At 32.7% G+C, this 16540-nt stretch overlaps 1 protein-coding gene across 1 annotated transcript in view; it reads right to left on the bottom strand.

The window, feature by feature from the left end:
* LOC146540078 (progestin and adipoQ receptor family member 4) overlaps positions 1-16540 on the bottom strand; it is a 75046-nt gene that overhangs the window by 46124 nt on the left and 12382 nt on the right. The window contains exon 2 of the mRNA XM_085207640.1: positions 97-327. Coding sequence (XP_085063766.1) covers positions 97-327 — 231 coding nt within the window. The remainder of the gene's footprint in view (positions 1-96; positions 328-16540) is intronic.

Here is a 16540-nt window from a genome sequence, read left to right as displayed (position 1 = left end):
ATAATTACACATCTTAAACCTTGTATAAAAAAAAGACGATTAAATTACATTTTTATTTCGTTTTTAATATTATTTAGACTTATAATATCCACTTACCTATACTCTGGCTAACCCAGATGCCCAGCATATCAAGCTGAAGCAACCTATGATATAAGGCTGCTCCATGTGTGTGATTCATAAAGAGATGGTATAGGAAGGACCCACACCAAGGTGCCAAAGCGCCAAGTAAATGGCACAGGGACAGGAACCAAGCACCAGCGCCACCACCACCTCCACTCCAGGGAAGTAGCCCTGGCAGGACGGCCATCATGTATACCAGTGATACACCTGTAAAAAAATAACTGTATATAAATAAGTTTGTTTGACAGAGAGCTTGGACGGTCCTCAAGAGGCGCGAGTTTAAATGTTGAATCTATCTTTAGTGTTAAATAGCACTTTAAAAATGTTAAAAATAAATTTGACGTATTTTTAAATGTACTAAAATAATCAAAATAAATAAATATTTCAGTTCTATTTTTCACCGATAGTGATGTGAGTTTCCTCGTGGCGCAGGGGCATTATCGTGTGACTGTAAACGCAAAGATTGTGGGTTCGATTCCCACTCGGGGAAATGAATTATTATTTATTAAGTAATACTTTCATTTTATCGCCCTGGTACATTCCGCCCGCACAGTTCCGCCATTGAGCACATAATGAATGAATGTCTTAACATGAGGATCCCTCTGTCTACTCTGCTAAATACAGGACAGCGTATAGCTACAGAAAAAAATGATGGATGACTGTGACTAAATCAAAATTTCAAAATATTTAAAAAAAAATAAATAAAAGGGTACACCTACAGGCAAATTGTACATTATTATGTTATTAGTAGATACTAGCTATGAACTTATCTCCTGGCGAAAGAGTTAGTCCACTTATTTTTAGTACGAGAACTTTTATAAACTTTAATAAAGTGTGCACTTAACAGTCTAGAGTTTAGACCACAGCTCCGTGGGGATAAATTAAGTTCTCTCAAAGATATAAGATTTTTAAGCAATGGCAGAAGTAATAATAAGAGAACACTATTGTAAAGATAATCGAGTTTCTAGTTTAAGCAAGAATACTGTAATATAAAATTACTATATTTTTATTTTATTATTATTACTATTATTTTTGGTTAGGGTACAGGAAATCTAATGTTGAGACTAAGTTGTGTTTGCACAACCCACCTAATTAATGTGAATGCTTACTCTCCTCTATTCAATCCTTTATAATCCTCTCTATCCTGCTTATTTAAAAGATCGTTTCTGTTTCCGTGACTCCGATTCTAGCCTACGCCTTGAACTTAGGTCCAGGAGCGATAATCTTCTTAAATTTCCAACTTGTCGTACCCAATTCTATTCCAATTCCAGAGGATAGCAGATTTTACAGTGAAGTAAAATCTGCTATCCTCTGGAATGAACTTCCTTCCGAAATACGTCATTCTAAATCACTTAATATTTTTAAAAATCGTTTAAAAGACTATCTTTTCCAAATTTAACTGTAGTTTATCTTTAGTCGTTTATATATATATATTTATATTATGTAGAATTTTGTATAATATTTATAGGATTATATGTAGATATTATATTATTATTTTGTATTAATATTATATTATTATTATGTAAATATATATATATATATATATATATATATATGTATGTGTGTATATTCATTATTATTTTATGACTGTATTATATTTAATCTAATTGTGCACTATAACGTTATTCCCATTTCTTTATTTTTAGTCCTTTATTTTACAAGGGTTGCCTGGAAGAGATTGCTTGAAGCAATAAGGCCGCCTTTGCATACATTTTATAAAAATATATTGTTTCTTTCTCTTTTATATGTATTTTTATGTGCAATAAAGTTTTTTCTATTCTAATGTGAGTATCAAATGAAAGGGTTTGATTTGTAAAATACAATGTACCATGAAAAAAAAACATCTAGAAAACTTGTTTTTTAAAAGTTCATATACATTTTTAAAAACAAAAATTCTATAAAATTAATATTTTTTTTACCTATCATTACAGGCAAAATACATTCTTATTGTTACCATCGATAAAAATGTAAACCTTAAAATTTGCAATTTGAAATAAATAATAAATAGAACTACGAGTAAATAGATCATATTTCAAAGAAGCCGTAGCAAATAAGCATCTTCCACTACAGTGAATCAAATCAAAATCATAACGTATATCTATAGTAGCTATTCACATATTATTCGTAGTACATATTCTTGGCATAAATAAATAAATTCGAATCTACAACATTACTGCAAAATATAGATATAAAACATGTAAGGCATGTATATCTTTTTCAACTCTCCGCCAATTAAGAGTGGTGAAAATCGTGATTTTTGCTGCAATTTCAAGTAGGCTTAAAATATAAATATTTCCAAACGTCATCCGCGAACCAATCTACGGTTAAAATTTTAATGGGGGCTTAAAGTGAATTTAACATAAATAAACCTTTAACATGTACCTCTTCCATGTTTTAATTTCTAATATTTAGAAATATTTAGTTATAGTTATAGTTGTTTAATCCATAGAAACTAACACAGAAATAAATAGCCTTAGAATCAATAAATAGTATGTGGATATCATTATTAGGGCACGAAAAAAATAGTTATATCAAAAAAAAATATCAAAGAGAAAATGGAAAGCTCGTTCAAGCGACGACTGTAATAATGGAGGGTAGAACCATTAATCAAGCCGCAAGTAGGCGGACCGTTTGCGTTCCAACTTCTAATATTAAGTGTTGCGTATTGTTGCGTGGTAATTATACAAGTTTTAGACAAAGATTGCTTGTGTTTTAATGATTCTGTATAACGTAAGTATTATTGTATGTGTATAAGTAAATTGTTTATCCTTTTTTTAGTTTCACAGTGTATAATGCACGTAGTAGGTTAGGGAGAGTGTATAATGTCCGTCGCAATTATGACATTTCTGAATTCTGAAGGCATTGCATTTGAAGGGCGGAAGTCATCGATAGAGCTTGGAAATTAAAATATTTTATTCCCTAGAATGGGAATCTAATTCACAACTTACCACTTTTACATTCAATACCAAAATTATTATTCTTAAGTAAGTAGACAAAAGCTATCTAGTGAAAAGTTATTTCTTTTCAATTTTAGCAAATATATACACGTTATATAACTAGTCTAGTAGTGACGTGTCTAACAAGATCGGGAAAACAAAAACATTTAATTAATTCAAAGTAATATCATACATTCCCCAGGAGGCTTCGAGCCCACAACCATAAGTTGACACTGAAGAAGAAGAGAAACTTTTAACTGTTTTGATTAAAATTAAAATTATGTTTTATAAGCGTAAGCTCATATAATCTATGTATATAAAATCGAAAGGTCACTCACTCATCACGAAATCTCAGAAACTACAAATGCTAGGAATCTCAAATTTTGCATAGGAGTTACTTATAGGACGTAGGTGCTCGCTAAGACGGGAATTTGCAATATTCGACTTCTAAGGGGTTGTTTTTGGGATTGACAGTTTGTATGAAACTTCGTTACTACAAATACTAGGAGTCTCAAATTTTGCATGGACGTCACTTATAGGACTTATAGGACGTAGGTACTCATGGAGACAGAAATTAATAATAACGTAGTTCACGCAGGCGAAGCCGCAGGCAGGCCGCTAGTAATCTATATATATAAAAGGACTTGTCCTCACTGACTGAGGTAAGATGCCGTAAGCCGTAAGCGTAATGCAGCCGTAACCGCTGAAATTTGGACAGATGTTTATTTTCGTAATTTTGACTTCCACTAAGAAGGGATTTTGAAAAATTTTAATCCTAAAGGGGAGAAATAGGGGTTGAAAGTTTGTATGGAAAAAAAATTAAATCCGCACCGATTTTTATGACATTTGAAATTCAGACTCTTAAAAATAATTCAGTGAACACGTGTTTCATATTTTACTAGAATTCACCCCTACGGGTCCAAAGGAGCAGGCGAAGCTGCGCGCGTCCACTAGTACTATGATATACAGATAAGTATATTGCATGCCACACACGCAAGTTATAAAGACACAAGAGTACCATTCCGCAATATTGCGCTTCATAACATGGTTGATTTAGTATTACCCTTTAGGGAGTTCTGTTGTTATATCATACCCTGACCTGGTCCACAGCATAGTTGTTTGGGTTTTATTATAGGAAGCCATTATAATGTACATATCTTTAGGCTCAGTTGTTACTACATCTAGCTACTAGCTAATTTGATTCCAGTTTGATACAAATATTTGTGTTTGTTATTTACGATTAGAGATACCAATTCAGATTAGGTAAACATATAATGCATAATTTTAATTAAAGTTTTGGTTAATTTCCACAAATTTTAACTTATTTAAGTACCATTTATATTAAATTTAGCCTGGTGCTGCACGGGGTCGTGGGCGGAGGTGATCATCATCAGGTGACCCGAACGCTCGTTTGCCTTGTCCTTTTTCCATAAAAAAAAAAATCCACAGGCCAATTCTATACAATCCCATTTTTGATATACTTATTTGTGATAAAACTAAAATCACAATAAAAATAAGATTATTAAGTTATTTTTATGATATAAAGCTGTTCTGGCATCATCAATCACGTTTTTCATCTCTTCCCCGAACGCTACACTCAAGTCCAGCAGTAACGTCATTTGTTTTTGCGCTGTCAGTGGCACGCGCGTAAATTGTAAAACATTTATAAATAAATATAACGACAATTTTATTATATCTATATTTCGAATAAAATGTTTTTAAATCTTTTTGTTGCTTTCAATTTGCATAAGCCGTTTACTGTAGTAATAAAAATATGTATTTTGCATTTGTTTTGTTTGTGAAGTGGTTTTTTTTATTAGATATAATAATTTATACCTGAAAAGACTCGCTCAGATATGACGAATTAATTTATTTTTTCTGTGCTATGTTATTCAAGTAGGCGGTAGGTTCAACAGTTTCATGGACGTTTTGGACCCCCAATCATGGCATAAAAATGAGAAAACTGAATCACTGCTACATTAATAATATTTTTTTTCTCAAATGTACATATGGACACATTTAAATAAAATTATATTGAATATGTTTTTTCAATATAAGATCTAGTTTAAAGAAGATCGTTGTATATCATTTGTATTTTTAAGTAACAAGAATTGTACAATTTAATTCTCACTAATTTCATTCTGTACATTTGTTTACATTGTACACAATTTACAAAAAAATCAACCTCACTTTAAATATATCTTTTTCCTAAGTGACTTAACAAAATTCGTAACGACTTCCTGATTTCGTGGACGACTTAATTTTAAGGAAGTAATTTATTAGTATGCAAGTAGCGTAATGAGGCGGAATAATTTATTACACTTTCAAACTTACTTAGTCATTGGCGGTCATCCCCTAGGAGCATCCCTGTGTCGCTCCTCTAGCGTTGACGTGACGTGCCCGACCCACCCTTGGTGTTTGAGCCCTTATAGTAAATTACCTCTTGCAAAATAACTATTTTTAGAATGTTAATCGATATTTTTTGTATATAGTATTTTATATATATTTTTTATTATATTGTTATATAGTTTCACGCTGTTTAACGTAATGTATGTATGTATGTTCTCAACTTTAGATTAATTATGGAAGTTATCAGACTATACCTCGAACGGAAATCGAACTCACAACCTGTCGCCTTTACAGTCGCACGTTTATTTCAGTCATAGTATACTAATGGCGCAGAGACATTATAATGTTATTTACTATTATATTACAAGACAATTCATCAATCATCAAATTCTAAATTTCTGGAAAAATATGGATTAATATATTAATTTAAACACATATACGATACTAAGTGACGATACCTAATAAGACATAGTAAGGCAGATACCACTCTACCTAGTATATCTCTCAATAGCATTGAATGTAATATAGAACTGCGGTTTATAAAGTAGCTTCCCCCTTTATATATCACGAATAAAGAAGATGCATGAACATTTTTAATATTAAAGTCTAGTAAGAATATTAAGGAACTCTTGCATTATATCACACTACAATTTCGTTCATACAATATTTGTGTGTAAAAGTTGGTACACTCGCTTTATATTCAGTCACGTATTCACTACACGAATATTTTTAATTTTATCTATATATCTATATAAAGGTAGGTAGGTAAATATAATATATTTCTGCATGAAATCAAACGCGTAGTCAAACATATTTTATAAAACTGTTTTATATATGTATGTAATATGTTTATCGGTTTTTTAAAAAACATGTTTTTAAGACAGAGAGAGAGATTACACATAAAATTCGTCGTTTAAAACCACAAATTCGTACTTTTAAATTTAAGATTCTCATTTTTACGCTTAATATTTTCAAATACGAATATGACTATTAATTTAAGTTTGTTCTTACTAAACTAAATTCATTTACCATCTATCGAAGTCAAAGCTTGGCAAATAAACTGAACAAACATTGGAATACGTTCAGAAATCATGTTACTATGTACCTACCACAATCTAATAACTTTATATAGAATCTTTAGTTTAACTGGAATCCTGGAGCATGGAAACGTATTTAATGAAATTTCCAAGAGTAAATAATAATTTTATACTGTAAATAAGAGAAAATGTCTTGAAATTGGTTAATTTTATAAATAAAACAAATTTCTTAGATCAATGTACGAGTACTTACTTAAGATTATTAAATGACATATCTATCTTAGATATATTTGCGTAATAGATGTGTATGCCTAGATTATAATATATTTTTACATAGCCCTTGCTATGTAAGCAGGCAAAAGAATTTAGTTTTAAACCTAGTGCGAATATGAGAAATGGAGTGTGAGTATTTTCGGAACGAAGTTCCTTACGGCAGGCTTGGAAGGGATAGGGATTTCGCTGCGTGACCGAACTGAAAAAAATGTGATAGTAAAACCGTAAGAAAAATGCGTGGAATAAAACCTGATAAATGAGATAAATGAGATGTGCGCAGGCGCGACAGTCGCATACACAGACGAGTAGTGTATAATACCTTTCTCTTTCTCCCTCTTTCTTTTTTTAGTTGATAATTTGAATTACGATGTTTTTTATTTTAAGTAATTTATTATTTCCTAAAATACTGAATTTCCTAAATATTTCCTTGTACTTAAATAAAAACTAATCAGCAAAATTTAAGAGAAAAATCAAGAAAACCTACATAAAATTGAGCACGACTTTTTTTGCAATTTGTGTCGATTCTACATTAGCCGAAGGAATTTCGTTCCTACCTGGTGTCCCACGACACCATTATATTTTTTATTGTATGTCATTTTTTTATTGTAAAAGGTATCCATTCAATTTATATTAAATCTAGTATTTAGTTTTATGCTATTTGAATAGATTTTTGAGCGAAAACTTTTAAGTGATTTGAGTGTGACAAAGAGTATAAAAGTATTTTTTCATTAGTCCTGTTTTACTGATTTTTCTAGTGCCCCGCTTTAATTATCAGACAATATATATCATACCTAATAGGTTCACCTAGGTCTAAAGGAATAACATTTAAAAAATAATAAAAATTCGGAGGACTGAATTGTCTCTAATCTAGTTAACTAAAATTGCCTAATTATTGTTAAGAGTTAAGACGGTTTGAAAAGGTAACAAATATAGCCTTAATGAATATAACCTTATTCTCAATGTCATTAATACTACTCCATTTAACGGGGCATATTTAAACAATAAATAATTAAAGTAAATTTTAAAAAGTTAAACATTATTTATTCATTTGAAAAATAAACTCACGGATCTGAAAATACAAGCGTTAATTAGGTAAAAACCGACTCAGAAAAGTCAATTAGCGAAGTTAGGTTAAGCTGCTTCCACAATTGATGACTCAAAAGAGATTTGAAAACAAAGGGAATGGGAAATAATTAGGTTTGAAAAGGTCAATAATTTAAAGTTCAAGTGTAGTGGGAGTGCGCATAATGCAGCACGTCAGAGAACCAACCACTGAGGGCCGTCAGCGTGGTATAACAGCATATTGAATTGCTGTAATCATTTCTATTAATAACATATATATAAATAACCCTTCCTTAGCAGTCGATGAAAAATAATAGGTTTTGTTCGGCTTTTTTAACACTTTTACAAATACCATACCTTAAAAACCTTAAAAACCATACCTTATCATACCTTAAAAACGTTAAAAATATTTAATAAATAGTACTAAGCATTTTGTATCTTTGAGTAGGGGAAATTTATAAAAATCTCGCTATAGCCTCTCTTTATAACTAGTTAAATAAATGTAATCTATATATATAAGACTTATTAATATTTTACTTATTAATTAATCTATATATATAAGATAAAGGTCTTGTAAGTGTATAAGAATAAGATTAAGTGTATAAGAACGTATGGCTTAGTAGTCAACGCGCGGTTTCCATTAGCGCGTATTTAAATCCCGGACAACAATGTGTTCTTACAAGGGTTCCTTTTTTCCTTAAAAGATAAGGAACCCTAAAAATAGTAACATTAAGGACCAACGTTTGTAAATAATTTTATGAGGTCTAGTTAAGGTCTATAAATTAGAGTTATTTAATTATTGTTTAGTCATTTTATGCTCTACTCGTATAGCCACCATTTTCTTTTTATTATATACTAGCAACCGCCAGCGGCTTCGCCCGCTTAAATTATGTGTAATTCAATATACTGAATTACTTTATGTTCTAATATTTCATGTTTGCAGCGCACTTAGTGATTTCTAATATGCACATTTCAATAACTTTGGTACCGTATTAGCGTAATTGTTATAAGAATTTTGAATGGTTTAAAAGAATGCAACCTACATTAATTACCTACTATTTAAGATCAGTTATAAGATTTTTTTTGTAAATATATATATTACCGATTTTTTTTAGAGCGTATATTGCAAAATATACGCAAAGATATGGTTAATTTTTTTATTATGGTTAATATTGCAAAGATATGGTTATTTTTTTTTACTTTTTTTACTTTCACCATATGTTAAAAAGAAATATAAGTATTAATTTGAACTATTCAAATAATTTACAATTGCATAAACAGACTTAAAGACGAAATAACTGGCCTTGACAGGGATTCATTCCTGATAGGGCTCTTATCACGTAAATTTTTATTATAGAACATTATTAATTTAAACAAAAAAAATGTTATTCTCATATACTCCCAGTGTCAACATGTTGGGCTTTAACGTTTCGAGTAACTATCAGTCAGTATCGCGATCATACGGAAACCAAGAGCAAGTTGGTATCAAAGACTCTGGGAGTCACCGGCAGAGCGAGACATTACTTTACGACAAAACACCGATTGGTAATGTAAAGAGCCCAAGATCGGCCTCATATGAAGTACTGTTCTCATCTCGAGGCATGCGCCCCAGTATCATTTGGAACCATATGTTTGCAGACAACTTAGAACCATTTGAATCGGTGAGTCCAATATTCTGTTCAATATTGTATCCATCATACCAGTCATTTTTGCATGATTCACGATCGGAGACAAAAGTAGTTTTAAGCCTCTATTATCGATATATTAATGGACCTAATTCTTAAGTTTTTATATCTTTATAATCAACTTCACGCTGTATCCAGCGCACAGTGGGGTGGGCCGAAGGAAGCTAGAGCTAAGATACCCCGTTCCCTATTTTCCGCCCATTTCTGGAGGCATTGCGTATTAAGTGATGGAACTCAACGTCACGCTTTGCCTCGACACCAGAGCGAAGAAATGAAAATATAAATTTAAATAAATATTTCATTTCCTCGAGTAGACATAAAACCTACAACCAGTCGCATTTACTATAACACTTTCGTGCTTCTGCACCACGACTGGCCTCTTTATCTTTCTTTTTTCAGCTTCACGCACTGTACTCCGCACAGAGTATAGGCAAAGGGAACCGAGCGTTGAGACACTCCTTTCCCCACTTTCCACTAAATTTTTCGAGGCATTGCGTGTTGGGTGGCCGAACTTCACGCCTGGCTTTTGAATTGCTGCTAGAGCGAAAAAATATAAATATTAATATACAATAATGCATTACCTCGAGTGGAAATCGAACCCACACCCTTGTGCCCCTGTGCCACGAAGGCCTATATTTTTCATGTGCAGATTTCGCTTTTATATCCTTTAATTATGTGTAGAATATGAAATGCATTATATAGTTAACAGATATTTTAACTTATATCCCGAAAAACACACCCTTAGGGGTCGAATTTCGAAAAAAAAACTTGTTTCAAAATCCATGTCAAAATCCTATCTAGGGTAGCACGTAGACACTAAAATAATTCGTATGTAAAATTTGAGATTTTTGACCAGCACTTGTAATTACGAAATTGCATATACAATATCAACCCCAAAACTATATGCTTAGGTATCAAATTTAGCAAAATCTCGTCTTAGTTAACAACTACTTCCTATAAGTAACGCTCATGCAAAATTTGAGACTCCTAGCACTTATAGTTACGAAGTTTCATACAAACCATCAACCCTAAAAACAACCCTTTAGGGGTGGAATATTGGAAATTCCGAAAAGTCTTCGTGTGTACTTGCGTCCTATAGGTGACGTCCATAGAAAATTTAAGACTCCTAGCACTTATTGTAATAAAGTTTCATACAAACTATCAACCCTAAAAACAACCCTTTAGGGGTGGAATATTGGAAATTCGCGTCTCCGTGTGTACTTGCGTCCTATAAGTGACGTCCATAGAAAATTTAAGGCTCCTAGCGCTTATAGTAACGAAGTTTCATGCAAACTACCAACCCTAAAAACAACCCTTTAGGGGTGGAATATTGAAAATTCCCGTCTCCGTGTGTACTTACGTCTTATAAGTGATGGCCATGCAAAATTTGAGACTCCTAGCATTTGTAGTAAAGAAGTTTCATACAAACTTTCAACCCCAAAAACAACCCCTTAGAAGTCGAATATTGCAAATTCCTGTCTTAGCGAGCACCTACGTCCTATAAATAACTCCTATGCAAAATTTGAGATTCCTAGCACTTGTAGTTTCTGAGATTTCTTGATGAGTGAGTGACCTTTCGATTTTATATATATAGATAGAATAGATAGAACTTCATATTTCTATTCAGAATATTCCTTTAATTCCATTTGATAAACTTACAGAGTATTATTATTCAGGCCACGTGAACAAAAAAATCTAAATTATTCTACTTAAAGTTTAAAAGCATTTGTGAGGCAAAAACTAAATATGAATCTCGAATAGAAAGCACGGTTCTTAATTGCTAGAAACGTAAATTGCAAGCTGTAAATGTGTTAAGTGTTTATGTGAGCTTGATACTAGGCTGGGGGAATTATAACGAACGATTTTAGTTTCGCATGAATTAAACTTTTTTTAAGTAAAAATTGTAATATAAATAGTCTCTTTAATTTTAATTCTCTATACATTTTTAATGTGGGGCCAGACGTGGTGCAGGAATGCGAGCGTGTGACTGTAAATTTGATAGGTTGTGGGTTCGATCCCTGGTCGAGGAAATAAAATATATAATGTTTTTATTTTTTCGCTTTGGTACCGAGGCAAAGCGCGGCGTTGAGTTCCGCCACTCAACACACAATGCCTCCTAGAATTCGGCGACAAGTGGGGGGTGGAGCATTTTAACACTAGACTCTCTTTGTCTACTCTGATACTTGCGGGAAGGAGCGTGAAGCGGATTTTTAGTTTAGTACAATAGTTAGTGAAGTCAAATTTTACATGTCTAATTTTTGAAGTAAACATCGTAAGGGGTTAATTAATATTAATCGTCTCATTAATTCTCCATTCATTTTTAATATCATAAGTGCTTTGTAAGCTACTTGAAATGAGGCTAATTAAAATAATATTTTATTTATAAGGATTCTCTTACTTAAGTGGACTTAATGAAAGGTCAGTACTGGAATTTAGATCATGAAATAAAATTCGTAATTATTATTTTACAGATTATTTTTATAAAAAAATTAATATAGTTAATAAATTTACTTTTTGTACCTCAAAAAAAAAAATTAAAATATGAATAAAAATTTCTTGAATACATATCTGATGCTCTATTATTATAGTTTAAGGACAAGGTATGTAAAAACGTAATATTTTTTCTATGCTACGAATATGCTACGTAGTAGTAGTATGCTACGTAGTACGTAAACGAAATCTTATATTATATGTTTGCTTTTAACTTCTATGTATATTGTACAAAATAATGATACAAGAATAAATAAGTTAAGTGTATGAAAAAAAGCATATCAAGATATATTTTTATCTAATTTTCTAGTGTTATTTTGCAAGCAAAGTTTGAACTTGTTGCCTGCTGGTGTATCCCGCGCCCAGCTGGGTAAACAGAAGGAACCTAGTGTTAAGACACTCCGTTCCCCATCTTTAATTCCCCCATCCCCATCTTTAATAATAATTTCCGCCGTATTCTATTTTTATTGTTAAAGCAAATGTGCGTAATTCGTTTGTATGTATTTTTTTCAGCTTAATGCTATATCTAGTGTTAAGTCACTTCGCTCTCCACTTGGACGCATTGCGTGTTGAGTGGCAGAACCTAACGCTATGCTTTGCCCCGACACCAGAGCGAAGAATTAAAAATATTAAATATTTCCTTTCCTCCACTGGTAATCGAACGCACGCCTATAAATAAGCTATGCGATACAAAAAAGCCCGCACTTCGTAGAGTAAGTGAATTACTCTATATTCTGTTAGGTCAGTCTTTTTAGTCACGTCAATTCTTTCATTAAATTTAGATATATAAATAACTAGCGGCCCGTTCGCGGTTTCACCTGCGTGAACTATGTTATTTCTGTCTCCATGACTACGTCCTAGTGACGTCTATGTAAAATTTGATTTGTAGTAACGAAGTTTCATACAAACTTGCGACCCCAAAAACAACTCCTTAGAAATCGAATATTGCAAATTCCCGTCTTAGCGAGCACCTACGTCCTATAAGTAACTCCTATGCAAAATTTCAGATTCCTAGCACTTGTAGTTTCTGAGATTTCGTGATGAGTGAGTGACCTTTCGATTTTATATATATAGATTATAGTTATTATAGTAAATAAAGTAATTACATTAACATAGGATTGTTTATATTCCATATCATTTATTTGGGCGTAATATTATAAAAAAAAATCTATTTCTTAGCTGAAGCGATAGTCCAAGTGATTAATAGTTCCGCATTCACGACCTTAGCTAAAAAATAGAGGGATTCCTTTGTGAATATATCTTTTGTTCTCCATGCTCTAGTTACAAATAGAAAGTTTACTGTTGCCGATATTGCACTATACTTGAAACGATTTGTTGGTTTACATTCCACTGTAGGTACTGTTGCTGTCCAATGAGAAGAGAGAAAAGGAAAGGAGGTTTAATATCTTGTATCTGTCACCATATCATGGGGGTATCCCCAACCCAACCCAATAACAAAAAAAAAAACAATTTTAAAGATAATTTAAATATTTTGCCATTTACGATAAATTTATTTATTAACTTAAAGATTTTTGTAATATTTTAAATGTATTATGGCAAATAATAGTATTTGTTGTTAGTTGAAAAAAACCTTTCAAAATGCTTCCATACAATTTTTCGTGTCCCATTCACCACTTTACTTTTTAAGAATTGATTTGTTACGAATGTTTATGGTTTTATTTGATTTCAGATATGTTTATATTACTTTACTTTATGCATAATATTAAATAGAACTACTTTTATTGATACATTATTTAATAAACAATATATATTAGTTAAGTAAATTTGTCCCAAAATATTGTCTTTTTGTTACTCAGGGCTAGTAACGTACAATTAAATTATGAACGCAATTATTTTGGATGGTGTTTAATATTGTTTTTAGTTGTGGCACCATAATTCTAAAAGTCAATGCTGTCGTAGCTACAACCAGTAATGTACTCGCAGCAGAAGAGGGGTTCAAATGTTTTAGAGGGAATGCGTGAAATTACATCTCAGGGTTATAAACGGCTTTTATTTTGGTAAGTATTCTATAATTTCGTTTTCTTGCTTATGTTATTTGCTTCTTTTTACAAAATCTCAAAAAAGAACTTCAGTGCTTGCAGATGCAACACGTGGCTTATGAGCAAATATTTAAAAGGGTTAGAATTTCTCAGATTTCATTCTCAATTTCGTTATATTTCGTTACGTAACGAAATTGAGAAAATATGAAGCCTAGTTCACAATTACGGTACCAATGTTTTCTTATATATGTTTATAATAAAATTGTATCGAACCGGTGCTTGTATATGGAAGACATGTATATAAGAAAAAAAAATTGCTGGCATATGAAAAAAACTATTAGTGACTTTTCATAAAGTAAAGTAACCAAAAATAATGATTTTTAAGTTTTTTGCTTGTTTGCTTGTTTGTCTGTGTTTGTGCACGCTAATCTCAGAAACAGCTGAACCGATTTAGTTAAAAATATTTTTTTATTCTGCCTGAAATTAGTTGTGATTTTGTGATTATTATTTTTTGATAAATATTTTTGTATTTCCAGTAAGCGTCATGGCTCCTATGTCAAGTGCTGAAATACATAAAAGATATAGAGAACGTCTTTAAAAGACCAATTCTATTAAATATGAAAATATGCGGAATAAACACTTACAAAGAATTAAACTTAATTCCAGTGATAACGACTCAAATTTTGATATATTTTAAAGTGGATTTAATTTTATCATTAATTTTGTGATCTCTAACTATAAATATAAGTTTATTACGTTACTAAATAGCATTATTATATTGTTAATATTGTCACTTTGTTATGTTTTCTTCTTACATTTATAATCTTTTTATTCAACAATTGAATCTTTACAATTTTGGTCTGTGTCTCATTAAATAAAAAAAACAATAGTTTTATTCATATAATATCCTTATTTTGTTGTGTATAATGCCTTATGACATCAGTTTCGTAACAAACATTATCAGTGTTGTTACTTATCAGTTACGTTACGAATTCGAAAATGTCCACTTTTCTGATTATGACCCATTAATGGTTTCACGTAATAAGTAAATAATTGAATGGGAAACTTATGTCCATTCTTGTTTAGACAGCACGCTTCACGTTTTTCCTCGCATAGAAGGCATAGGCAGAGGAAGCTCATGATTAAGACACTTCGTTCTTTACTTTATACTTAGTTTTCGAGATAGACGATGTTAGATTAAACTAAAAGGTCAATTTGAATTATGTACTAGTATATGGTGCCTTCTTCTTCCTCCTGGCATTAATCCCGGCTATTGCCAGGGTCTGCCCTCCTACTCAACCTACTCCACTTTGCACGGTCTTTTGCGTCCTCGGTGGTTAGACCATTGGCTCTCATGTCCTGCATCACGACATCCAGCCAGCGCTTCCTTGGGCGTCCAGGAGGTCTCACTCCAGGGACTGATATAGCAAGGCACTTGCATCCGACATAGTTCTTAGGCCGGCGCATAACGTGGCCAAACCATCTCAGACGACGCTCTTGGAGCTTATCCGCTACGTCACGGACCCCAAGACTACCTCAAATGAATGTGTTGCGTATGCGGTCAGACCGCGTTACGCCGCACATCCACCTCAGCATCTTCATTTCCGTGACGTGAAGCTCCTGAGTGTGCCGAGATAGTGCCGGCCAACATTCGCTGCCGTATAAAAGAACCGGTCGGATGATGCTCTTGTATATCAGCCCCTTGAGTTTGGGCGGTATTCTGCGGTCGCAGACCACACCAGTGACCTCCCGCCATTTGGCCCAGGCAGCGCTTATCCGCCCTTGGACATCGTGATCGATGCCTCCAGACTCGTGCATAACGGATCCAAGGTACCTGAACTTCTCCGACTTAACGGCTGGCTCAGGACCTATAAGGATGGTGCTCGAGTCCCGGCTCCCGCAGGCCATGTACTCTGTCTTCGACACATTTAGTTTAAGACCGCCGTTCTCAAGCGTACCCTTCCAGAGGTTCACTTTACGCTCCAGCGTCAGTCGGTTCTCGGCAATGAGTGCTATGTCGTCGGCATACATCATCAGCCATGGAGGCTGGTCCTGGATGTGAGCCGAGACAGTATCGAGCACTACATTGAATAAGAACGGACTAAGAGCCGAGCCCTGGTGAACCCCCACTGTAATCGGGAAGGGTCTAGTGTCGCCAACGCCAAGTATATGGTGCATAATATTACAAATTTATCAATCCAAATTCTATTCGGTTCTGTTTTTTTATTAAGGCGTTACGAGCGTGCCAGAATCAAAATTATATTAAGATTTCAAGGATTATTTGACAAATAAATGTGGGGTGACATTGACACGAATCGATTTCTAAGTATAATTGAAAAAAATATCAATTTCTTTTATTATATATAATAATAGACTTCGATCGTTTTTATCTTGATTTTGTCCACCATTAGTTTCGAATTGCCCATTTGTACGCATGTGTTCCATAATTATACTTAATCGAGGACAGAAATTATACAGAAAAATATTGTTAAAATAATTGTTTTCTATTAGATAGCATTAGTTATTAACAAAACTTAATGTTAAATTCAATATTTTTAATATTAACACATTTTCCGCATATTCCTTTT

Source organism: Heliconius melpomene, chromosome 3, assembly GCF_056956725.1.
Source record: "Heliconius melpomene rosina isolate 202511_hmr_F chromosome 3, ASM5695672v1, whole genome shotgun sequence".
Classification (NCBI taxonomy): Eukaryota; Metazoa; Arthropoda; class Insecta; order Lepidoptera; family Nymphalidae; genus Heliconius; species Heliconius melpomene.
Note: the sequence above shows the minus strand (reverse complement) of the source record. Positions and strands in the feature narration are given on the sequence as shown.